The 25,273-nt window shown below is 37.1% G+C and overlaps 3 protein-coding genes across 3 annotated transcripts; all 3 read right to left on the bottom strand.

Annotated features, from left to right (window-relative positions):
• Positions 1 to 490: 490 nt before the first annotated feature.
• Positions 491 to 5,488, bottom strand: hdhd2 (haloacid dehalogenase-like hydrolase domain containing 2). Its single transcript, XM_042509693.1, has 7 exons — positions 5,483 to 5,488; positions 2,381 to 2,490; positions 2,170 to 2,272; positions 1,892 to 1,997; positions 1,153 to 1,237; positions 753 to 918; positions 491 to 562 (listed from the first exon to the last, which is right to left on the bottom strand). The coding sequence occupies exons 2-7, from the start codon at positions 2,479 to 2,481 to the stop codon at positions 491 to 493; spliced, it is 633 nt and encodes a 210-aa protein (XP_042365627.1). The 5' UTR covers positions 2,482 to 2,490; positions 5,483 to 5,488.
• A 1,876-nt stretch (positions 5,489 to 7,364) lies between these two features.
• Positions 7,365 to 10,369, bottom strand: ier3ip1 (immediate early response 3 interacting protein 1). Its single transcript, XM_042509505.1, has 3 exons — positions 10,262 to 10,369; positions 9,561 to 9,662; positions 7,365 to 8,730 (listed from the first exon to the last, which is right to left on the bottom strand). Exons 1-3 carry the CDS (start codon positions 10,350 to 10,352, stop codon positions 8,675 to 8,677), a joined length of 249 nt encoding a protein of 82 aa, XP_042365439.1. The 5' UTR covers positions 10,353 to 10,369; the 3' UTR covers positions 7,365 to 8,674.
• Positions 10,370 to 13,426: 3,057 nt separating this feature from the next.
• Positions 13,427 to 23,412, bottom strand: skor2 (SKI family transcriptional corepressor 2). Its single transcript, XM_042509929.1, has 8 exons — positions 21,430 to 23,412; positions 20,308 to 20,371; positions 19,468 to 19,545; positions 16,455 to 16,520; positions 16,003 to 16,101; positions 15,670 to 15,737; positions 14,272 to 14,334; positions 13,427 to 13,503 (listed from the first exon to the last, which is right to left on the bottom strand). The coding sequence occupies exons 1-7, from the start codon at positions 23,410 to 23,412 to the stop codon at positions 14,278 to 14,280; spliced, it is 2,415 nt and encodes an 804-aa protein (XP_042365863.1). The 3' UTR covers positions 13,427 to 13,503; positions 14,272 to 14,277.
• Between the last annotated feature and the right edge of the window lie 1,861 nt (positions 23,413 to 25,273).

Below are 25,273 nucleotides of genomic sequence, written 5' to 3'. Positions count from 1 at the left end.
GGGGGGGGGGGTCAAATTGAAAATTGTTATCTACAAGCTTGTTAATATTTTGTATAGAATAACAACAACTGAGGTATGTTCCACAAAAATTCTCATTGATTATCATAGGATATTTTAAAAGAAATGTATTTTTAGTGACAGGTCTGAGGTTTGTCCTAAGACCAGTTGATATAGAAATGAACTCACTCCAGCCTAGATGAGGCTCTCCACTAACAATTGACATCTTGCTGTTAATACATCACCACTGAAAATACACTCACAAATTTCACATAAATAGCAGCTACATTGTCAAATTTTATGTTAATCATAATTTAAACTAAGGACAAAATCCCTATGTGCATAAGACACTCAGGAAGCAGAGTAGTTTGTTCAAAGTTATGTCCGCAATGAAAAGTAATGAAATATTCGACAACTGAAACTGTTCTGCTGATGTCTTGTAAACCCTATGAGGGTTGGACACTTGTGTGCATGAAACGAAAAATTAAGAAAATCAGTAAGTCAACATACTTACATCTCCTATCATGACAGCTTCATTGGGGCTACATCCCAAATCAGACAGAGCCTATTTGAAGAGAACAAACACAAGAAAATGAGAAGAGAGGCCTTAAAGATTTATCAAACTTAATAACCTTGAAACTGATTCAGTCATTAAATAAAAAAAAATAAATACAAACATTTGAAAAAGAGAACTTTCTGAAAAATACAAAAGCCTTTTCTCTTTGTGGAAGCACAGATAATTAATCATTTCTAACCTGTGTGAAAAAAGCCTTTTCCGGCTTTCCCACCACAATAGCTTTACAGTCTGTGGCATACTCAAGTCCCGTCACAAAGGGCCCGGGGCCGAGAGCCAAACCATCCTTCCGTTTGTAGTACCGAGCCTTATGGATGGCGATGAGAGGAGCTCCATCCAGAATCATTCTGAGGAGAATAACACATGATTAGGAGGTCTCACTGCATTTGTCAAAAAAAAAGAAGAAAAAGGACTGAAAATACTTTTTTTACACATTTTCACAGAATGAAATTTCACCTGGACCCAAATAAAGCACAATAAGATAAAAGTTAAAAGGCAAATTAAAAAATCAATTTTGCTTTGTCATACCAGTACAAAATAAAAATGAAAAAAAGCTGTTGTCTTATGAATGAGTTTCCTACCTGAAGGCCTTGTTGAGCATTTGATAGTTGAAGTGATCAGGAGCAAGTCCAATGACGACAGCGTTTGGCTCTGACGTGTCAATACCTGGAAATGTAAGGACAAACATATAGTAGGGTTAGTCAATAAGTTTTAATTTTGATCTAATATTCTTTTCACAAGTTGGTAAGTCGGTAAAAGAAATACAGAGTCATAAATGCAAAGAGTTGTTTTTCTTTGTCTTACATGATTTTATAGTGATTATTTTGGGGTTTTCCAGTATTGGTCACAATAAATGAACAATTTTACCTCTCATAATATAGGCAGTTGTCACTGTTGTTTTAACAACTAAATGGTTAAGTGATACATGTAATGTAGAAATATACACTGTAGATTGTCCAGTGAGGTAAATCTTTGCAGCTGTGATAACGATAATCATGCAATACTTTATTCATCCCAGTGAAAAACAAATTGATGGCTACACTACAGGTTGAATAATGTCACTGTTTGGGTTTAGGTAACACTGACAAGCCCTAAAAAAAGGTGGATAAAATCAAACTAATAAATAGTCAGATTGGAATGGATAAACAAGATTTTTATCCAGAAGTAGAAATATTCAGATTGATGAACAACAGTTTGATTTGGTTGCAAAAAGAAACAGGTTTCAGAACATCAAATCTAACTAAAAGCAATTAATCCTCCAAATGGACACGATCTCTCACTCTCTCATGCACAGACACATGCATACTCACAACTCCGTACCAGAGAAGTCTTCCAGTGCGCTGTCCTCCACCAGCAGCAGCGGCCTGTGTTGTTTCTTCTCTAACAAACTCCTTGCTGCACTCAGCGAAGTGAAGATCTCTTTTTCCTGCAGAGGAAAGTTATTTTTTAAAGTCAGGTAAAATGTGTGTCTCCAGAGGTCAGAAACAACAAAAGAATCACTTCGAGTGCTGATATTTTATGAATCACCTCATGAATTTTCACAACTCAATTACTGTGACATTGTCTGCCCTCAATTAAAAGTGACTTTGATGTCTTACCTGGAGGTCGAAGTTGAGACGTTGCAGTCGTTCCAGTAAGTTCCTCTTACTCTCCTTTGTTGTGTTGGTCACAAACTTCACAGCTACAGATGCCTGCCGTAACCTGACAGCAACACAACACAGACCCAAACATCTTGCAATTAAAATCACACTGTTCAGTTCTATTTCATTCACGCAGTGACTCTTCCCTGGTTTGAGGGCAGTTTCTTACCTGTTAAGGGCGTCCTGTGCCCCGGGGACTGCTGTGTCCTCGATATGTAACGTACCACTGAGGTCAATGAGCACGGCCTTCAGAGCCCGTCTACCCGCCATGCTGGAGACCTGCAGAGGAGGACGTGATAAACAATGTTTTACAATGTAAAGAGATGCCGTGACATGTGGATATGATGACACAGGGTCCTGCTTTGGAACTCACATTTCATTTGACACTGGGGAGGGGACGATATACAAATTTATTGCAGACCAGGATACAAAACACCCACAGTAGGTCATTTATGGTGAATTTCTCCGCAAAAAAAGGATGCATGCACACCAGCCTCGACAAAACCCTAAATATCTTAATTCTCTGAAACCTGGAGTGATATTGTGTTCCTTGTGCTGCTTTCAGATGTATTTTACAAATATTTAAATATTTTAACAGTGAGCAAATTGGTGATTTCTTTTAAAAACATGGGGAAAAAGGTAATAGGCTACATGGTAAGGTATTCTACAAATTGCAAGAAATTTCTTTCAAATGTTCAGGTTAATTTATGGTACTTTTTACTAATTTCTTACTAATCTGGGAGTCATTCTGCTTTCCCTGCTCATTTCATTCTTCCCATGATTTTTAAAGACATCAAGCAGAATTTCTCAGGTTTCAAAGGGTTAATCAAGTGTTGGCACTTTACATTGCCAAAGACATGATGCTATTTCACATAGGTGAAAAGCCTGGCATTTTAAATTTTTCACTGAAGAGGATATTCACTAGAAAAAGATGTGTCCTATCTTTGATGCAATAAAAATATTTTTTAACAAAATGTAACATCAAGTGATTCAAGTGTGTTTTAGTTCATTTTTAAATGTTTCAAGCATATTTTTTATGATAATCATGAAAATATTGCCAGTTAGAATCATTTCAGGGTTATCATTAGGATGGCACACTCATTTGCATTATTGAAATTGCAATATGACAATTTTTTAATAAAGGTTAAATGTGTCACAATATACCATGAAAAAATGAAACAGAGATGCCCTTGCCTACAAATCAAAACATAAGGGAACTACCTTTCTTGGTACAAACCCCAGCAAAAATCACATCATTAATCTCTGTTTGTTTGTTTCAGTTAAAATAAAATTCAAAATTAAGCATTCCCATTAACGTTGTGACATATGAGGCAGCCTCTAGCTCACCTCATGCACTCCATATGCCGAGGCCTTTGCAGCGGGCTGGGTTTGATTCCATATTATATTATGATTCTCATATTATCTCATGCTTATCTGAAACTCTTAAAAACAGCGGTGCACACTTACAGTCTATAACATAATAGATATGTCTGCCAGCAGATATTTTGCTGGCAGTTTATCGACTGTTTATCGAAATTCACATATTTGAAAAGAGTAATAATAATCTTCCTTATCACTGGGTTTGTGTAATTTTACTTTCAATCACATTGAATGAACATAAAACAGCCAAAAACCTGCAGCCAACAAATATGCTGTTAGATAAGAGCTGCTTGGAGCGCGGCCTCCGATTAGGATTTTCTTAACCTCTAAATATGACCAGGGTCCACTGTAAATGGAGCTTTACTCAGTTAAAAAAAAAGCTTTTTCTTTCATAATAATATATTATTTTAGAGATTATACATTCATTATCATAATTCACATAGGCAGCGGCAGAATTGATCAGATTACTGCGTTGCTCAAACCATCAGGACAAACTGAGCAGATTATTGACCGGTTTGTCCCCAGAACTGATGGCGTCCTGCCTGGACTACAGATTTTCGGATTGTATTTTACTGCTATTCGACTGTGTGATCCCCTATTATTTAGACATGCTTGGATTTCTGTCATGTAGTTATCAATGTGAGGGTACAATTAATGCTCTTACTACTCACCCAAAATAGCTTAAACACACACAGGCACACACACAAACAGCTTGTAGGTCATGAATCTATTATTTGTATTTAGCTCAACTGATAACAGGAGAGCGTGCTGTGAGGAAAGTGCCAAGCTGAGAATAAGCTTATTTTTCTGCATGTTTGTGTGTGGCAGAATGTTAAAAGAAAAAATGAGCTGCAATTTAACAAACTTCACAATTCTTAATATTGAGTTTCTGGGTGACTTTGTGGCACTTTATAAGATGTTAGTATTTAATAACAGCCACTGTTAAGTGTTTCTTCAAGCTGTTTTATGGATTTATACTTTATACAGCAAGAAAAAAAGAGAGGAAGATATAATATTACTACAATCATGTTATTCATATAATTGTCATTTTATTTTCTTGCTCAATACGTGAAACTGGAAGGGTATCTAATGTTCTCATTCATGTAGTTTATAATGACCTCATGTTGTGTGAAGAAAAGATGTTCAAATACCTAGAACCTAAGTTTAAATTGGAGATCACAAAGTTCTCAAAGAATCTCAAATATCAAATATAGCAGTTGGATTTTAAAGCTGTTGTTGGTCCTTTTCATGCAAAGAACTTTTGTCAAATTTGCTGAAACTGTCACTACATAAACACAGAAGTCCACGAGGAAGAAAAAACATGTTCTGGTGTCTTTGGCTAGAATCCACCACAGCTCTGAAAAAACAACCAAACAGAGCCGAGGATTCAAACACAGCTGTCAATCACTGCTCATGAACTGTTGTCACACTGTTGCTTTTCTTACTGTGACATGTTGAAATATTTGCAGTGAAAATGATATTAAACCCAGTGTATGCAATGCAGCTCCAATGAAGTGTTGGAAAACACAGCTGCAGAAAAACGTTGTTATTTTACCAACCTCAGCTGTAACAAACTGATGTATTTACTGGACTAGCACCTCTCAAACTACAACAGTATTATTACTATATCAAGTACTCATCAAACGCTACATAATGTACAGATGTACAGCAGCAGGGCACCTGCATTAGTCTAAAAACCATCAACATCACTGCACACACGAATGCTTCACAGCTAAAGTGGCGTTTATTTAGTCTCAAACTTGAACTTTTTATTTCCGCAAGATGACAGACCTCGTTGCTGATACAAGATGTTGCGGTTTTAGCCGCACAAACTGTACAATAAGTGAACAAAGTGTAAATGTTTGGTGAGTGAGCAAACTGCACAGCTAACCTTAGAAAACAGTTCCACTGTTCCACTTCCTGCTGACGACTACTTCTTCGCTGGTGTCACGTGTGTGATAGTCTCTGAGAGCTCAGTGCTGCCCCCTGCAGCTCAAACGACTTTTTTACCCCCCACAATTCCTTTATCTTTTAAGTGTTTTATAAGTTTTTTGTTGTTTTCTTTTTTCCTTTTTTACTTTTATGGGAAAAAATAATAACACTCACTTTTTTATACATCACTCTCCCTTATCTCCATTATTGTTTTTTTTTTTTTTTTTTAATTTACTATAATCAGATAAGAGGGTTATCTCTAACCACTTAATCACTCATTAGAATAATAAAAAAACATATGTGTCTCATCCCACTAACAACCAACAGATGTATCGCATTAGTGGGTCTTTCAGGACATTCAGATAGATTTAATATGGGGTGAGGTATTATCAAAACCATAAAAACCTTCTCTCTGCGTGGTGCCAGACAACACTGATCAAATCCTCTTTTCATATACCTCCAGTGAATAACATGTTTTCCCAGTGTAGTTGTAGTTTTTAATTTTTGTTTTGTTTTTAACAAAAAATATTGTGCAGCTCATCAACAGAGAAAAATATAATGTTAGAAATCTAATCTCACAGTATAAATGTCTTTGTTAAGACAAAATATCTAAATCAGAACCATGTTTTTAATCCCTTATTAAAAACCTGCTGCTTTCGTGTCATGTTTTGTTTCTGATGTCTCTCTCTCTCTCCTCGTAACCTTTTTATTTTTCTGTTTTGGTGCTTTCGTTGTCTCCTTTCCACAGTTTTGTATTAGTGAATCCCATAAAGCTGCAGTTAGATTACGGATTTCTTTTAATTTTAGTTTTATTCAATTGTTGGAACCAGCAGCTGCCAGGACATACTTAAAGTTTCCAACCACTAGCCTTCCCTTTTTTTTCCTTTAAAGTAATTATTTAGATTTATTCCATAAAAGCAACTATATACAGGCTTTGACAGCTTATGGCAAGTTAGATTGAAGACTTTTACATATTTTTGATGCCACTTGGAATTAAATTTAAAACCAATTTTATAGTAACCAAAATTGAAGAATATTTATTGTAACAAATATCAAGTCTTTCTTTGACAATATTAATGCACGAGGCATCTAGTAAATTATTATTATTTTATATAGAATTATTATTATAATTATATAATTATAAAATAGATGTTATCAATTATTTTGGCATTTTACAATTTAAAGCTAGTTTAAAATGATTCATAAAATCCTAATTCCCACATTTTTAAGAATTTTTAACTTTAATATTTTTTTTAAAGACATACTTGATCCCTAGTTAATAAATATTGAGCTTGTCTTTTTCGAAATTAAACAAAAACCTTAAAAACTAACCAGTCAAAACATATTGTAATGATTTATGACCAAGCACCCAGGCACCCAAACACCACATATCCTGACCTGTGAAGTGGAGCTACATATTCATGTATGATCGCTTACAGATTTGACTGTGAACCCACAGCTAAACTCCAACTAATCACAGATCAAAGTGGCTTTATGGTGCAAATCCTCCTGATAACCATATGCTTCTAATTCCAGCAGATCTCCTTTTCCCCTTTTCTCACTGCCTGTCGCACGTATTCAGAATCAAAACTACATTAATGTTAATAAAAATGTTTGTGGAGATTAGGGGAGAGGAAGTGGTGATAACTCACAACATATGGGGATTTTTAATGAAATGGAGCACAGATAGATGGAAAAACATGGAAGAGACAAGTCAATATTTACACAGAACAGAGGTGCAGAGATACTGCAATAAATTAGTTTCCACTTTGCTCAAATGGAAAATAAATTAATTACCATCTAAAAGTTTTTGTAAACACTACAAAGGTGCTTTGTTTTGAGTCGTGTTTGGCATTTTTTTATTAGAATCTAGATTCAACACACATTTGACCTCATTCTTACAGACAGATAAATTGCTGAACATTTTTACACATTAATAAGAACGGACAACAAAGAAATGTGATACTGAGACAATGTCCTTATGAAACACCAGACAGGTTTTAGATTTCCTTCACTGCAACAGATGAGACAGCAGTCACTAACACCTCTTCTCCACCAAAATGTCCCTAAATAGTCCTGAATTCTTTAGTCCGTCAGTTCCCAGGTGCTGCGGGTGTATACAGTTTAACATAAGGCTCAACTAACCAGGCTTAAAAGTGAAGAATTTGAGCAATTTAGCTTTTTTGGCACAAAAGACCACACACTGACAGTCATATAATATGTACTGTTATGTATCAATCACATTTTATTATTTTTACAGTTTCATTTTATTTCCGGTAAATGTAATTTCCTTGACAAATGGCTGCAATATTGTTTCTGAGTAAAGTTTTATATTTAAGAACAAAAAAAATACACAATCATACTGAAGTCGAAAATACAAACTGGAGGTAACCTTAAAAAAAATGGTGTAACTTTCATCCGGTTTCAGAAACTCCTCCCACTCCCCAAAAAGGAAGCAATAGCCCTGGATAGAGATATAATAGCACATAATAAATATTTACATGTTGTCCAGCCCTACTGCTGACAACACTTTGTTACAATTTCTCATTTATAACATCATGAGAAAACAAATGACACATATCAAACAGTATGTCATTCTGGAGAAGTTGATTTTTGAGTCTCATTCCCAGGCTGTCGAATGCCAACATTTTGGGTTGGTGGTTCAGTCTGACTGACAACCCAAAATCACTGAAAGGTATTGCATGAAATGAGACTCATAAATTGACTGTCCTTCTTCAGATTTGCATACTGAACCTTTAAATCTCTAAATCCAATCTCTCTCAAAGTGTAAAGACAAGGATGATTACACTCTGTGCAGCACAAAACAAAAGTTTGGCTAAAGAGAGAGTCATGGTCAAGTGTGGTGTAGCAAGAAATCTTTTCATTTTGTCCTTTTTGTATCACACTGACGAGCAGGTTAGGTTAGAGTTCATTCTGGTTTTAGGTTTACACCAGTGACCAGGTGACAGGTCGAGGGGAATCTTCCTATTTCCATGCCAGCCTGATGGGTTAATTCCTTCATTGCCAATGATAGGCAAAGACAGAAGTCTTTGAACGGCAGATATTTCTGTGTGTTTGTGTGTTTTTGTTTGTGTTTATTCCTTGGCACGTCTGGTTCTCTGGCTCCTTTTTGGCACTCGGCATACTGCTGTCAACCAAACAGTAACAAGAGGACAATGCAGGCCGAATTCACTATAATCAAAGGAACTGTGGAAACAAAACAGAACAAGTTAGCAAACTGCAAAATGCTTCTCTAAATACTAAAGCTGGTTATCAAAGCTTTGTGCTTTTTGGATACTGAGCTAAGATTGTCATGTACATAAAGTTTAGTAAGTTTAAGTATTGTACCATTAAATATATCCTGATTTAAAACATTATATTTGATGATTTCATACAGTTTTTATTTATGAAGGTTCTTGTGTGGCTAATTTGTATAACAACAAAATTGAACACAGACTCGTGAGAAATTTGGTTCATTTTATCAAATAGAGAAAAATAAAAAATCTTTTTTTTACCTACGGTGAGCTACTGAAAAAAAAGAATATATTTATAATATATGATAAGTGACTACTAATTTCAAGGGATACGCCATTCTACTGAATATTAGGGGTGGGGCTGAATCGATAGAATTGCAATATTTTGTAACACATAATAAGAAGCAGAAGAAGAAGAATATCACAATATGGTAATACTTTGTGTAACAATATTGTTTCAGTACAGGCAAGCCACTACAAACACTTTGCTGCAATACAAATAATTTCAGTTGTTACAGTTTTCAACTTTATTGTTGCCTTTTCTTTCCTTTGGAGAAATAATTCCAATTGAAAAGAAGTAATAAATCACAACATATGTTATAGCAATACTCAGCCTATTACAAAACATTTAAAATCGCAATAATAGCCTATTGTATTGTGACTATGGTATCCTGAAAATATCGTATCCCTTTACTTAATGACTTTTTCTCAATATTTCCTCTGCTTGCAGAAGACTGAATCAATTTTCTTCTCTGAGGAAAATAAGAAGACTAGCTTTCTAACCTCTCATGACAGTCCGGACTGAGCGGATGAGGGTGAGAATCTGGGCTTTGATTCCTGGATCATCCCCAAAACCTCCAACTCCCTGATCGACACCCCAGCCAACTGCAGACAGACAGAAAGAGACGAAAAGGAAGGACAAGTAGATGGGAACAGAGAGGAGGATGAGGGGAAGACAAAAATACAATTAGGAGAAAGCAAACATGATTTTTTTTAAATATATGAGGAGTTTAAAAAAAATCAAAAGGCATCATGACATCATGAAAAAAATCCCAGGCAATAGCACTTAACCCTTTAACACCTGGATCAGCATCAGTTTCCTTATGCTGCATTCCTGACACTGACTGAATTTCAATCTGCAATTTTTTTTTGCCTTTTTTAACAGTTAGAAGCATTACTCAAACCACTCATTGAAAAAGTGGTCCTCTGTGGAAACAGCATACAATACAACCCTTTTTAAACCCCGCACATCCATTTTTTTCCCTTTAATTGTCACTTGAGTAACTCACAAAACAGCAAAATCGTCTTATTCCACATTAAACATGTCTCTAATAAACATACCTCAATGATCTCATCAAAAATCTCAACATGTCTGTTAGCTTCGTGTGCTGACGTTACACAGGCAGCTAACCTGGCTTCTTTTAGCGTCGTTATTTCAGATAAATGCATGATACGTGTTGCATAAGATGTGGCAGAATACTTACACTTGCTGAGAAATCTTTCTTCGTGCAGCACAGCGACTGCATTAGTGCACAGAATAGCGGTCTGGATGAGAGAGTACAGTGTGAACGCCATGCTGGCAATTTCTTCTTCTCCTCCTCCTTCTTCTTCGTCCACCACTCCCAGAGATGCAGATGCCGTAAACAGGCAGCGGAGGTCGTGCAACAGAAGTAAAGGACATCTCCAGTAATGCCCAGTACACGTGAACGCTCTCCTGAACTATGGACAAGGGGACGTTTCTTTCAATTTATTTATTGAAAATAAATAAATAAAAATAAAATAAAATCAAAAAATAAATAAATAAATAAATAAATAAATAAATAAATAAATAAATAATAATAATAAAATAATAATAATAATAATAATAATAACAATAGACATCTAACATTGGTGGTAATGTTGATGTGATCACAGGGAAGTTTGTTTTTGTTACATAAATGTACAAATGTACATTTGTTACATACATAAAGGTGGTTTCTCTTTAGGATCCCCATTCTGTCTCTCTCTCTCTCTCTCTCTCTCTCTCTCTCTCTCTCTCTCTCTCTATCTATCTATCTCTATCTATATCTATATCTATCTATCTATCTATCTATATATATATATATATATATATATATATATAAAAGTAAAAAATATGGTAAAAAAGTAAATGATTTGTATCAACTTAGAAAGTTTATGCCTGGGCAGTCTTAAAATTCTAAATTGATTAAATTTGAGAAGAAAAGTTGAGGTAATTTTTAGTCGACTTGAAAATTCAAGGCAGTCTGCACACTAACTTTTTTTAAAGTTAAAACAAATAGTTTTATTTTTTTTTAACAGTGTAGAGGAATTTAATTTCCATAACAGCAAATATACCTAATCACAAAAAACATTCTGGTTATTGTATAGACCTTTAATTTACACATAAATAGTAGAGAAACTACAAGAACATATTTAAATACATCTGCATTGACAGTTTATAACAGTAACATTCCTCTCAGTAGATGACAGCTTTATCCATTCATTCACTGCATTCTATAAACAAGGTGGGTGATTTCTCATTTTTATTCTCTCTGACATACACGTGACTGCACCATCATCATCATCAACATGTTGCTTTCTTTTTCTTTTACCATTTTCATAAATAATATTCTCACAATCAGGGTCTTGGACCCCAGTACTCAAATAAATAAACAAACAAACACATATAGATAGACTGACTGTGAGGTTCAGTATTCTCACGTTTGACATTTTATACAGTCAGGTGGAATCATTTACAGGGAGATTTACAAACTGACAAACTCCAGTCTTTTGCTCCTTGTGGCCCAAAACACTCATGTGGAAAGCAAAGAAGTATACGGAACTGGCCTTTAAATGTCATTTCACTATCTGAAGAGGTGAAGCCAGTGGATGATGGTTAAAAAATTTGGGTGGAGGGTAAAAAGTAGGCCTACCTTCGGGGCCTTTCAGTAAAGGGTTCTCCTGATGTTCATTATGCTTAGAAATTAAAACTGTGTCTGCGACACTGGAGGTTGTTTTGAGGTAAATGCTTCTTATATAAATAAAAGGTAAAAATGTAAAATCATAATACTGTTGGGTTTTTTGTGCACTTATAATCTCCCAAATACTAACTAAAACTATGGGTACAAACTGCTATGTCAGTGCACCATTTTAATTGAGTGTGAACTGCTTGTGTGTCACTAACTTAAAAAGAAACTATATGTTTTAATTTTAAAAAAGCAAAAAGTAAGTGCGCAGGCTGCCTTAAATTGTTGAACTGACTGACTTTGAGAAGACAATTTGAATCATTACAAAATCAACTCAAAATGACTTTTTAAAATTCATTTACTTACGTAACTTTTAAGGCAGCCCGGACATTAGCTTTTTTAAAGCAAAAACAATTAGTTTCTTTTCTGCATGTATTAATACTGCTCTGATTGCATCTTTGGGCTTAAAACCCCAAACTATGGTTGCAGCAGTCTACTGGTTTAAAGGTATTCTGTGAGGTTAAAATTGATGGTTATCATACTGTGTACATTTGCATATCCACAGTATTGAAAAGAAATGCAACTGTACCGAAAATCTCACATTTATTTTCAAAAGAGAGAGACTTTTTTCTATTAAAAAATTGTTTCAAGTTTAAATGACAGAAAATTAAGTGTTTGCTCAACCAAAAATAACCCTTCCGGTTTAATTTCTTTAAGGGTCATTCTTACTGATAAAAACAATAATTTTATTATACCATGATACTGTGAAACCGCAATATTTTCTAAGATGGTTATCGTACTGTGAACATCTCATACCGTTGCAACCCGACCCCAAACACCAATACTTTATTAATTTTCCCCTTTTTTGTTCTTCATCTGGCATATTCAAGTTAGGCATATCTAACAGAATAAATGTGGATGCATCAGATCACCACCAACATCTGGCCTTTGTGGTAATGCTGAAGTTTGTTTTTGTTAATTAACACAACTGGACATGATAAAGGATAATCCCTTTGGGATCAAATGTTGCTAATACATAAAGGTTGTTTAATTCTCTTTAGGATCCCCATTCTGTGATACAACGGCAATAATAACAACAGCAACAATCTACTGTGAAGTCCGTCCTCCACCACAGTCTGGTGTATGTACAGTTGGGCCAGCAGCAGTCATGGACAATAACACCCAGTCTGACTCTCTCCTTTTGCTCTTCATCTTTTGAGAGCTTAAAAAAGTTCAAAGTTTTTAAACAAAGTCTACACCTGCCTTCCTGGTGGTCTTCAACAGCCCTAAAATTCACAAAAGACGAGAAAGGTTGTGGTCACTTTGGTCCTGGTTGGGTAAAGCTTTGAGTCTGACTGCCAGAGCAGTGATGAGGAAAGACCAAGAGTCATTCTGTTTCGCCTGATGTCTCCAGTTTGTGCCCCTTCAGTTCAGTCAGTTTGGGAAACAAACTGGGCTCAGGGAAAACGAAACAGGGAAGCTTTGACCAGCGTGCCACCCCGCTGCAGTACAAACTGGTCCAAGTGTGTTCTTACCAGACAGAGTTTAAGTGCAGGGCTATTAACAGAGGTTGTACTGCAGAGGAAGAAAAATCACAGTCCATGGGAAGCCTAAGAAATGTATTTATATACTATATAGTGTTCCTCTCTCTTTGTGTCTCTGCTATATAAGTTTCATGTGACTGTTGTTTTCTGCTTCTTGGGAAATTTACAGAAATCCACGCAGCTTCCTCATCTGACATGGGCTTTGGTTGACTCAGCCTGCAAAAACAATAAACAAACACAAAACCAACATTAGTGTCATGACACGGTTAAGTGTTTTTTAAAGACTAATAGGTGTTAATATTAAATGGGTCCAGAGGCTGCTGCTAGAGGTAACCTTGTAAAAACCGCTGGGATGTGAAATTGTATGCTTTACACCATGGGTCATCAACAGGGAGTCCGTGAAACCCTAAGAGGTCCACAGAGTTACTACAGGAGGGCTGCCAAATTCTTGTTTGAGAGTTTAATTAAAGTTTAATTCAAGTTTTGTTTTGTTGCCATGGCAGCTACAGGCAAGCTCAAAGAGAGAACATTCAAAAATATTCAGATAATTATCTCAAATGCTACTAAATTTAATACAATATAGGTAGTAGGGGGTCCGTGGTCCGTCTCATTTCAGTTAAGGGGTCCTTGGCCGGAAAAATGATTTAGCTATAAATTTCTGGACCAGGATAGTAAGTTTTCAAGCAACTTAAACACCAAACAGTAATTGAATTCAATTTGCCATGAATCACCACTTTAAGTAAAAGAAAAGCAGTTTAATGTGGAGATTACAGCCTTGTCTAGCTGCAAACTGTCAAATCCTAAATGTGCTCCAGCTTCTAAAAATCTATTAAAACTATATCAAAGGCAATTAAACTTTGCTGAACTTATTCTACCTGCTTTGTGTTATAATTAAATGTTTAAATCCTCATCTGACACCTACCTAGGCTGACTTTTTTTTTCTATTGCTAAACTACATTATCAAATAATTAAAAAAAAAGTCACCTCTGGCTACTTGTTGAGATGGGAGCTGATCTTCTCTTTTCTGATGATGTTTGCGTAGGGAATCTGAGCGAAACAACAGAGAGTAATATGAGATTAATTCTGAATAGATGCGATTTGGCCACATATAAATATCACAGTTTAATCTATACAGTATATGTTCTTGATTATGATCTTCTGAACTTTGAGACAACACACAGATATCTTCTTTTTTTTTCCACACGAAATAGCTTGTTTTACCATTTTGAGTTACGTGTGTCCGACAAATAATAGGCCACAGCAAAACTCTACTTGACTGGTTTGGTGTTTTTCTTCAACACCAAGACATCATGCAAAATTGCAATTTATTATTATTATTATTATTATTATTATTATTATTTATTATTGAAATAATGTATGCTGTGGAAGTTAAAAACATTATTTTGATGCAAAAACCCAAATTTCTATAGGCAAGAAGAAGTTACTGTAAATATGTTAAGATTCTATACTTTAAAATAGAGAAGTTATTGTAAAGTCTAGGTTAATATCCAATCCAAATTCTGAAATTAAATACGGCACAATAAATCTAAAATTTTGTTGAATGTCTGGGTTAAATGAATATGTCATTACGCTCAGACAGATCCATCTGCTGCTTCTAGACACATTAGTCAATTTATCCTTTTTTTTTTTGTTGCATGCACGTGCACTTTAGTGTGCAAATGCACTTCAGTGTGCACGTGTATGCTTATAAATTAGCCTGAATGGCTGTTTAGTCGTCTGCCTTTGTGGTTACATGAATGCGGCGTTCTCCTTTGTGCAGTTTTGTGCACGTGTGGGGTTTGCGATCATGTGCATACGAGCGTGTACAGTTGTTGCATGTGTCAGAAAGCAAAGACAAACACCGTCTGTCAGCCTGTCTGCCAGCTGCTCCGGAGATTGATGTGGACGGAAACACTCAGACGGCTGCTGAGGAACTTCTCACCCATGAAAGACAAACTAGATGATTCGCTCTGTCTTCTGATTGACAAATAAGCAATAGGGGAAATGTCCACTTGAGTGCTATTGATGTCTTTCTGTTTTACTTTTAAGACATAGTTTACAGAAGAATTCATATTTATGTCTGCATATTAGCGTCATTGTAGTGTTAATTGGGTAGTTATTGTCACATTTCCTCATGCGTTTTGATTTCGTCTTTTCCTGTTCAAAATGTGTAACTATATTTTTACTGAAAAGTGCTTCATAATTAGTCTTAATTGTATTGTTTCTGAAAATCATTACCAAGATTGCTTTTCATAGCCAACAGTGAGGCTTTTTTAAATTCATGTATCTGTAAAAGGGTGTTTTATCTGTCGTTTAAAGGCGTAGCAATGACATTTATTTTCCATCAGTGTTGAGCACTGATTGTGTCATTAGTAGTCTTACCATCTGTAACTGTTGGACCATCTCTTCTCTGTAGGCGAGCTCTCGTTTCATCTGGTCTTGGAAATTATCTAAAATTATCATAAGAATCTATGATCAGTCTGAGTAGTACTATCATTTGGATAAGAGAGCAAGTACAGTTATTATAATACAGCTGATGATGAATGAAGGAGACTTAGGAAAACAGGGAAAAGAAGGGGAAAATGAAAAAGGTACAAAGGAGAAAATGCAAAAAAAAAAAAAAAGGAAAAACTTCTGACAGACAGAGAAGGAGAAGTCACCCTTCAAATTATGTAAAAGGAAAGCAAGGTGAATAAAAAAAAATAAAAGACTTACGGAAGACAGGAAATGGTGAAGTGCCTTTCAGAGCGTGAAACTCTTGCTCCAGTCTCCTCCTGAAGTCAATCTGCTCCAGCAGAACCTTCTGGAGCTCCTCTGCAAGAGCAGGAAGGAGGAGAAGAAGGAGAAATGAAAATAGGAGGGTGAAAATAAAAAGGGGATAGATTGTTTATTAGAAATAAATGCCACCAAATTTATCTTTAATATGTTATGTTAAAGTATAAATCACCATGACATCATACAAATGACAACTTCTATATTTGGTAAAAGTGAAGCTGTCACTTTCTATAGTCTGTGGTCTGACAGGTAAATCTGGTCTCCAAACGTTAGTTAGTGTTGTTATTAATGAGATATGAAAGCATAAAACATGCATTTCACGGTCAGTCCAACTGAGAGGAATGGGAATTTTTTAACCTTCAGCCTGTGTTATTCAAATCAAGAATCTTTACCTTTCTCCATGTTCTCCACGTCCTTCTTTAGCGGCACAGGAGAGGCAGCACCTTGGCTTTGATCACCTAAAAAACATGGGAGACTTAATATCTAATTTGTGTCTTATATATGCCATAGTTAATAGATATAGTCACAGTAAATCACTGTATTTGGCACAGAGAGTACTTGTTGTTTCAGCCCATTCTACCATAAAATCAGGCATTATATATATGAAACATATATCACGCTCACAAATCAAAATCTTGTTGTGGTTTTCCATCTGTCCTTTCTCATTGGATCTTCATGTTTTTTTTTTTGCATTAACAGCGCAAACAGTCCTTCACCACAGTCAGTCTCTTGTGGACCACTGTAGTTCACTCTTTGTCCCCTAGATGTCAGTGTAAGTTTGTGGTAACAAATTCGACCGCAGTAATGAAGACCTTTACTGCACTCGCTCCCTGACATATTCAGTGTCTTCTTGGTTGTCAGATCATATTGCTTTCTATTAAGAAAACAAAAGAACTCGACTTACGTTCAGAAATTAGATTTAATCTGTTTTGCTGCTTGTAAAACTGAAGCGAAGGTCTGTGCTGAAAAGTGGCTATTCCACCTATTTTGCCCAATACTACTGTGCTCTCACACTGTTGCATTATAATTATCTGCAATGGTATGTTTTGACTAATAGTAGTGGCAATAAAAACTGCATGAGGATAAAGCAACTGTAAATCCATGTTAAACACTATTATCATAGTTACACAGCACTTCATACGATGTGTTTTTTACTCTGTGCACTTTTTTACGCTCTTACTGCTGTAGGCAATCTACTTGTTGCTTCAAAATTTCACCATATTCTATTTGCCTTTTTTTAAACATCTCCCTCACATGCTCTTTTCAAATTTACCAGTTTGAAAGTTTCCATATTGATCTGTGTATATGTGTGTGTTTGCGCCAACATCTGAATTGTGACAATGAGGCATCGTGCGTCTTAAATGAAGCGATCCAGCAGACGCGACATGTATATTCTCCTCCAGTCATTTCATATCCTGGCTCCTTAAGCCTCCCCATGCTTCTCTCTCTCTCTCATTTAGAGCAGAGAGAGCTCTCCTCTCCTCTCTCCTCCTCTCCTTTCCTCTCCTCTCTCTGTCTCATTTGACAAGCAAATTTGCAGACAGTGCCCGAGGATAACAACCTCGTTTGACAGTCAATTAACCGTGAATAGTCAAAGCCAAGGCGGTTTGCATTACATAAATGGAAAATTAGATTATTTTTTCTCCCTAGAAACAGAGGGAGAGTTTAAAGACAGTGGAGGGGGGTGGTGGGACTCGGAGGAATCAGGCCTTCTAATCACGTAGAGCTTCCCACCGCCCAGGGAGACGTTTGGCAATCAGGGGAAAGGTGGTCTCATTTAATTTGTTTCGTGTAATTTTTCGAAATACATTATACATTATGCGCAGGGATCATTACGGTGTGTGTGTGTGTGTAGGGGTTGAGGGAGCGGTGGTGGGGGGGTAGATATAAATGTTGGCACAGATGTCATAAAGCACTTTTAATGTCTTCCTGACTGATATAAAAAGGCAATAAGCTGTGATCTTTTTCAAACGGGAAAGGGTTTTTTTGCGCTGAGGAGGGGAAAAAAAGGCAATTATGTTGGCGGCGATATGGGTCTAGGATGGAGATTGCCGGCACTGCTGCTTATCTCTGAGCTGATGTTTTCTTGTTGAACTATAACGGCCCCCCTAAGAGTAACAGCCCTGGCGACAGCGCCGCTAAAGAGAGCAGCCGTGGCAGAGCGGTGGCAGAGCAGCTTTCTACTGCTGTTTCATCTCTGTGTATTTATATGAATCCCTTAACTCATGTCTGAGAGGAGGAGGAGGAGATTGAGGTGGATGAAGCTAAAGACTGAGGAGCTTTCCCTCACTGTTTATAAGTATACGGAGTCTCATTTGTGTAAGGAGAAGGTATGCCATTGTAACTTTTGTGTATGAAGTCTTTATCTATTTCCAAGTGAGAGTTTTTTGTTTTTTTTAAATCAGCATTGTTTGTTTTATAAATGGATATATTCAAAGGGTTTATATACAATTCGATACGATACGATATGATACGATACGAAATAATCGGAAATGAAATGATACGCTACAAACTGTGGATTTTGATGCCATTATAACATTTACATTTACCTGTAAAACAATGTGTTCATTTTTAAAATACCTTCCCATATTGATATTTTTTAGGCAAGACTGCAAATAAATGACATTACATAAATTATTGGAGATTGTGCCTGCAATTTACTAACTTACATTTATATTTACAGTCAAGCTGTATTCACAAGCATCAATTGTGTTTTTTAAATTTTTTGACATAAATTTTTGACTTTATAAAGATCTCTGATTTGCTCTGTGATGTGAAACTCATCTGACACTACAGTAAAGCCAAATGCAAATATGAAATTATTAATATTTAATTAATTCATTTAAAGTTACTAAACCTTGTCATCCTAATAATTAGACTTTTGGGCATGCCTAACATGTTTTAAAATTTTGCTGTGTTTATGGAAATATTCACAGGGCATATAGGCCTATACGATATGATACGATATATAATATATACAGATATATATACAAACTGTAGCTTTTGATGCCATCAAATATATATCTATATATTCAGATATATTCACATTCTCACATCGACATTTTTTAGGTCAGACTGCAAATGAATGATATTAGATAAGTGACTGTAGTTCTAATTTGCAAGGTTAATTGTGTTCTGTTTTTTTTTCTGATATAAATGTTTGATCATGATTTAATCTAATAATACCTACCGCAATACCTTCAATTTGCTCTTAGATGTGAAATTCAAATTACACTACAGTAAAGCCAAACGCATCAATGAAATTAACTTCGCCATCCGAAAACAATTATACCTTTGGGAGTACTTTGCATTTCCTTTTTAATTTGTGTTGTATTTTCTTCATTGATTAAGTTGTTGTTTGCTGTCTTCAACAAACCGAGAAAAAACATAAGGGAGTGTTTGTACCTGAGCTTTCTCTCCAGTAGTCGGGCGCTGACGTCTCACTCTCCGGCAGAAAGAAAGTATTCTGCTCTTTGTTTTCATCTGAGAGAAAATGAGATGGAGAATGACAGAGAGAAAGAGAGTTTCAGTAAGGCCCATTGGTTGAGCTGGTTATCCGGACACATGGAGATAACTAAGTGTGTGCATGGTGTGTATCCTTTGTGTGTACGTGGGCCATGTTGTGAGCACAGCACCACAAAACACACACACATACACACACACACACAAAGACATTTTCTTCAGCAAAAAGGGTCAGAGTGGGAGATGAGAGGAGCAAATGAAACGTCACAGGAATATGAGACACAGAGGCACAATAAAACCACTCACTCAGACACTAAATGAAACAAAGATACTATAATACAACTGACTCGGACGTCTGATGAAACAGATAGTGTGTAACAGTTTGCTGAAATAGATCGTGTAATGCTGTTTGATGAAACATTGTAAAAACCTGTTCAAACATTTGATGAAAGCGAGACATGGTAAAACAACTGTAGGGTGGAAGATGGGGTCAACCAACTCATGAAAACAATAAAGCATACAAAGTTATTTTGTAGATTGCAAATGAAAGAAAAACTGTATTTTGGTTTTGCAAATGCTTTATAAAAATATTTTAACTTTTAAGAGAACAGCATTTCATACAATTGATATTTTCATTATATTTGTATATACTAAAACTATGTTTTCAAGATGTATCTTTTATGCATTGTGTAATTTACTCTAACAGACTTCTTCCTTCACCTGTGCATCAGAAAATATGAACACAAAGGTTTAAAAACACAAAATTAAAATGTCTGTGCTCACCAGAAATGCTGGAGTTGTCTTTGGTTGCGTAAACAGGTAGTCCTTCGTCTCTATTTTTGTGAACCTGAAAACAAAATATAGTCGGTAAGAATTCGACATACTTATTGTGCATTGTATATTAAGTCCTGTAAAGCCAGACTGATGTCTTTGATATTTTGATTATTTAGCTCTTTGAAATTGGTTTGATTTATTACAAAAATAGGGAAAAAGGCAATGAGCGACTTAGGAAGAAATGACCCAAAAATTTGCACAAAAAAAGTACAAGAAAAATATGTAACAAATAGCAATAAATAAATAAAGTAATAACACAAAAAAGTGTTTAAAATAATAATAACTCTGTAAAATATTTTAAAATATAAAATTGAGGACATATTTTCCTAGTGTTATGAAAATGACTTTTCTAAACTAATTTTCTACTAAGTTCGTACAATTTGCAGAACACTTCTTGCCAAGCTGCTCATTGCCTTTTTTCCCATGTTTTCAAAAGGGAGTAAGTCAATTTACACTAGGTTTGACTGGTTCTGAAGACAGCACAAAAAAAGTCAATCGAGGTCTCAAAAAGTTGATGTGATGGATATTGTTCATATCAACACAGGTTTTCTCTTTTATTCTGATGTTCTGATAAAACTGACTAATTATTTGGCAAATATATTCTCCCTGGTTGGTGCTGTCTTTTTGTCAGCCAATGGCATCATTTATTCATAATGACTGAATTTAGAGAACATAGTTAAACCCTTTTTTCCCGTCCTCGTCTCTAAAATCAGTCACATGTATTTGCAGTATGTTACTCAGTGGATGATTTAACTTGTTCTGCTTTAAAATACTCCTCATAATTCTACCTCCCTCCTCCTCCACTCTCTCAGAGGCCTGGTTAATGCAGGAGTCGACAGGTTAAAGATTAGAGCTGCCCTAACAGGCTGGGGTGACAGAGGGAGAACAAACACACCGCGGCCGTTAAACAATCCACACCTGGGCCTATTAGCCGGGATCAGGGTGGGGTGACTGTTTCAATTTCTACAGGGAGAAACCAGCCTATCAATCTGCTTATGCAGATCACATCGCTGCCTGACTGCAGCACCATTTAAATAATAATTAGTTAAAGTGGCCTGGGGGGATATTTACGTTTTTGTAAGCTGGGTCCTCTCGGTGAGGCGGGGTGGAGCTGGAGAGAGGCAGGCTGGCAGTAGGGGAGGCAGGCAGGCTGGGGGACTCCTGCTGGATGGGGTCTGAGGAGGAGGGAGGGGAGGTGCTGTTATACACAGCGGCGCCACTCCCTCTCTCCTTCCCCCTCTCCTCTCCGTGACTGTCACTCAACGCAGGGAGGTACAGGTTGGTTTGAGTCTGTGGCGGCCTGTTCGTGAAGCTCCCCTCCTCCTCATCCTCTTGCTTCGACGACTCCACATCCACCTCCCCTTCCTCCTCACTCTCAACTCCCTCTACTTCTCCATCGCCTCCGCTTTCACTCCCGTAACTGCAGCTGCTGCTGGGAGATAGCCGCTGGTGACGGTCTGACCTGGCGACCCCAAAATCCTCCTCTGTTGCCCCAGTAACTCCTCCTCCATTGTTATGGAGCTTGGCGATGCTCTCGGCGTCTTTTATGACAGGTCGGAAGGCTGAGCCATAGCTTGGCTTCCTGGTTTGGAGGGTCGGGGTGTCCAGGAGTTTGAGCCATCCTTCTGACGTCACAGGGCGAAGGTCAGGGGTTACTGTTGTGCACTCCGGGTCAAACAGCCCAGATCTGGGTGTGGTAGTCCCACTACCGGGCGCCATGGTTGCACTGACACTATTTCCGTTGCCAGCTACTGCTCCAGGCTCGCTGGGGTCTGAGAGATCCAAAAAGGCCTGCCTGAGAGAGGGGTTGTCTGCCAGGGAGGAGAGGGCGCTGGGCTGAGGCTGGAGGTAGGTAGGGACAGGGATTCCTCCAGCTGCTCTCGGGGGCCAAAACATGCAGAAAGGAGGATAAAAAGTGTCTTTGCGGCCTGGCCATAAAAGACCCGACAAACCTGTTCCTTTCTGCCCACCAGAAACATCACTGTCATCTTTTTTCTGCTGGCAAAGGCCAAATGCTGGGAAGGGGTACGGCGAGGGGAAGAGTGACGTGGGAGGGAACTTCTGCAGCATGCCAAAGCCTTTACTTGGGACGGGGATGACGGGGTAGCTACGTGGTGTCTTGCGGGGAGACAAGCTGCCTCCATCCAGATCATCCTCGTCGTCAAAGCGAGCTCTTTTCTGTGCACCCAGGTCTGGTCCCATCATGTGAGGCACCACTGAACCTGGGAGAGTCTTCATAGGACCCATGGAGGGACAATGTGCTGAAGAGGGTAGCGCTCTCTTCCGGCTGCCTCCGTTAAACATGGCTTTGACATCTTCCCACGCAAAGACTAACTCATCAGGCGGGTGCTTGTCAGTGAGTTTGAGATGTCGTCGCCAGGAGTTAAAGTTGGCAGCATCGGGCTGGGTGTACTTGGCGTCTGGAGTGCGGTGGGAATGGAAAATGAACTTATTTGGAGAGAAGTACATGTTGCACAAGGAGCACTTGATGCATTTGGCTCTGGAGCTGTTGTAGCGTGCAGGGATGAAGTTACCACGGCAGCCCCAGGCGCACTCGTGTGTCACGTCGAAGGCAAAGTTGTCGGGCAGTTTCGGTGGTGCGTTCTCTCCAAGGAAGGACTTGCAGAGCCGTTCAGCTTCACGCTTGGTGATCATGCCGCAGCGGCGTGACGAGATGGGCATGGCGCCAGCCCGACGGAGGATCTCCAGCTGAACCGGAGTGCACTGGACACAGGTGATGCCCAGTGCCACGCGACGATTATGAATCTCATTATAACTGTAGTTTTTGAGGAGAGTGTTGGAAATCTGTGCCAGGCAAAGTCTCTCATTGTTGTCGATGACTAGCGATACAATGGGAACACCGTAAAGGATGACCTGGCCCACCTGGTTTGGCTTGAGGGGTGAGGAGGAGGAGGACGGAGAAGGGGAGGATAAGGAAGAGGACGAGGAGTGGAGATGGGTGGGTCTGGGTGGTGTCAGGGGTTCCTGCTGGTAGGAGCCTGTTGAGCTCGTCATTATGATGTCATTAGAGCTCGAAAGATGGGTCTTGTCCATACTTAAAAGAAAACTGTTTGTAGAATGACCTGTGTGGAAAAAAGCAGGAAAAAGATTATGTGTTGTTGGTTTTTTTTTACCATAAAAAAGTTTACATACACACACACAAGAAATAGCTAGATAATGACTTACATTAATTCTACCTTAAAGGTGTCCCCAAAAAAAAAACTAAACTATTTTAAGTGCATATTGAAATACTTACCATAAATTAAATGCTTTTTAATTAAATGTATCCATTACCTAATTTATAGATAAACACCAAAATGTTTTTTTCTTTTCTCTTTTCTTTCTATAAGGCACTGGGTTTTAAAATGCTTCAATATCACTAGAAAATAAAATAACTGTTGTCTAAATTACTCTTAAAAAATTATATTGAGCACAGAAATAATATAAACTGAACAGTTCTGAATTTACATGTCTTTGTGATACTAAGTGCAGTGTTTGGATGACAGCAAATATTTTTTTCCCTAGCAGTTCAACTGAAACAAAAAAAAAAATCAAATGAGGAACTACATAGTACAATTCAATTTTAAAAAAGTAACCTTTGTAGCATTAAACAGCTCTTTATAACTCTAAAATGATAAGTGTGTTTGCCTGTGTGTGTGTGTGTGTGTATATGTGTGTGAAAGTGTGTTTTCAACAAGTTGGTCAATGAACAAACTATAAAAGAGAATAACACACTTTTCAAACTTAACCAGTATAATTACAGTACAACATTAAATATATTTTCAACCAAAGTTAAAGGCACAAATTGAAGTTTAAATTTTATATTCTGACATGTTAAAATATCATTTCCATCTTGTCCTTTATGTCATGTCCTTTACCAGTGTTAAATAAAAGGAAACACACACACACACACACACACAGATAGACACAGCACGCGGACATAATTTTAAGGCAGTTTTGGGGCATTTTTGGTTGGTATAATAGTTTTGTAATACTATTATATCAACCTCATGAGAGATTTGACTGTGGCACTTCAATGAGGTGCCACACATCTTGTCTAAATATGTCTTTACCCATTTAAAGTCGTCCTAGTTATGTAGATTTTTTAAAGCATTATCATAAAAATGGCACGGAATTTACTGTGCAAAGAGAATAGATTCAACTGTAAATTCCCATGTGCTGAGTGATATCAAAATTGATTGTGCTATTATTTCAACATTATACTGCAATGTTTTAAATGTACAACAAAAATCACAGTTTTTAACTTATTAGTAAAAGTCTACTTAGTGATGAATAAGGTCAATTATTTTGAAAATAGGCTTTGGTATTTCGCAGAGATGACAGTTTCTTAAATATACACTTCAGAAATTCTCATCTTACCCACTGCACACTTTTCTCATATATTTTTTTACTTTGTGTGTGTGTGTGTGTGTGTGTGTGTGTGTGTGTGTATCACATTTATAATGTGTCTTTAGAACAAATTACGCTTAAACGACTACAGGAAAAATAATTTGCGTTCTTTAAAAAAGAGTCAGAAAATGTTTGTGTTAACAAAGAAATGTCTAATACATTTACGGCAATTAATGTTTACAGCGCATTCAAGAAAACGTTTACATTATAGCAAAATAAAGTACAGAATTACAGGGTATCTATGGTCAGTAAACGGGTGTCGTTTAGAAATGGAGCAATTTATTACAGCGCAATATGGTTGAATTGTGTGGGCCGAATGACGTTTGGCTGAGAAAAAGCAGTACGCAAGAGCCAGAAAAAACAATCAACACTCCAATTCAAAAGCTCACAGTTGGGCTTCAAATTGCACAATATATTAGACTATTTAAATTTGTATAATTTCATTTCATTCCACGTTTAATTTCTAGCACAGTAACAGTCGGCCTGTAGCCTATAAACTGGCACA

This window comes from Plectropomus leopardus, chromosome 20 (genome assembly GCF_008729295.1).
Source record: "Plectropomus leopardus isolate mb chromosome 20, YSFRI_Pleo_2.0, whole genome shotgun sequence".
In the NCBI taxonomy this organism is placed as follows: Eukaryota; Metazoa; Chordata; class Actinopteri; order Perciformes; family Serranidae; genus Plectropomus; species Plectropomus leopardus.
This window is presented reverse-complemented; position numbering and strand designations above follow the sequence as displayed.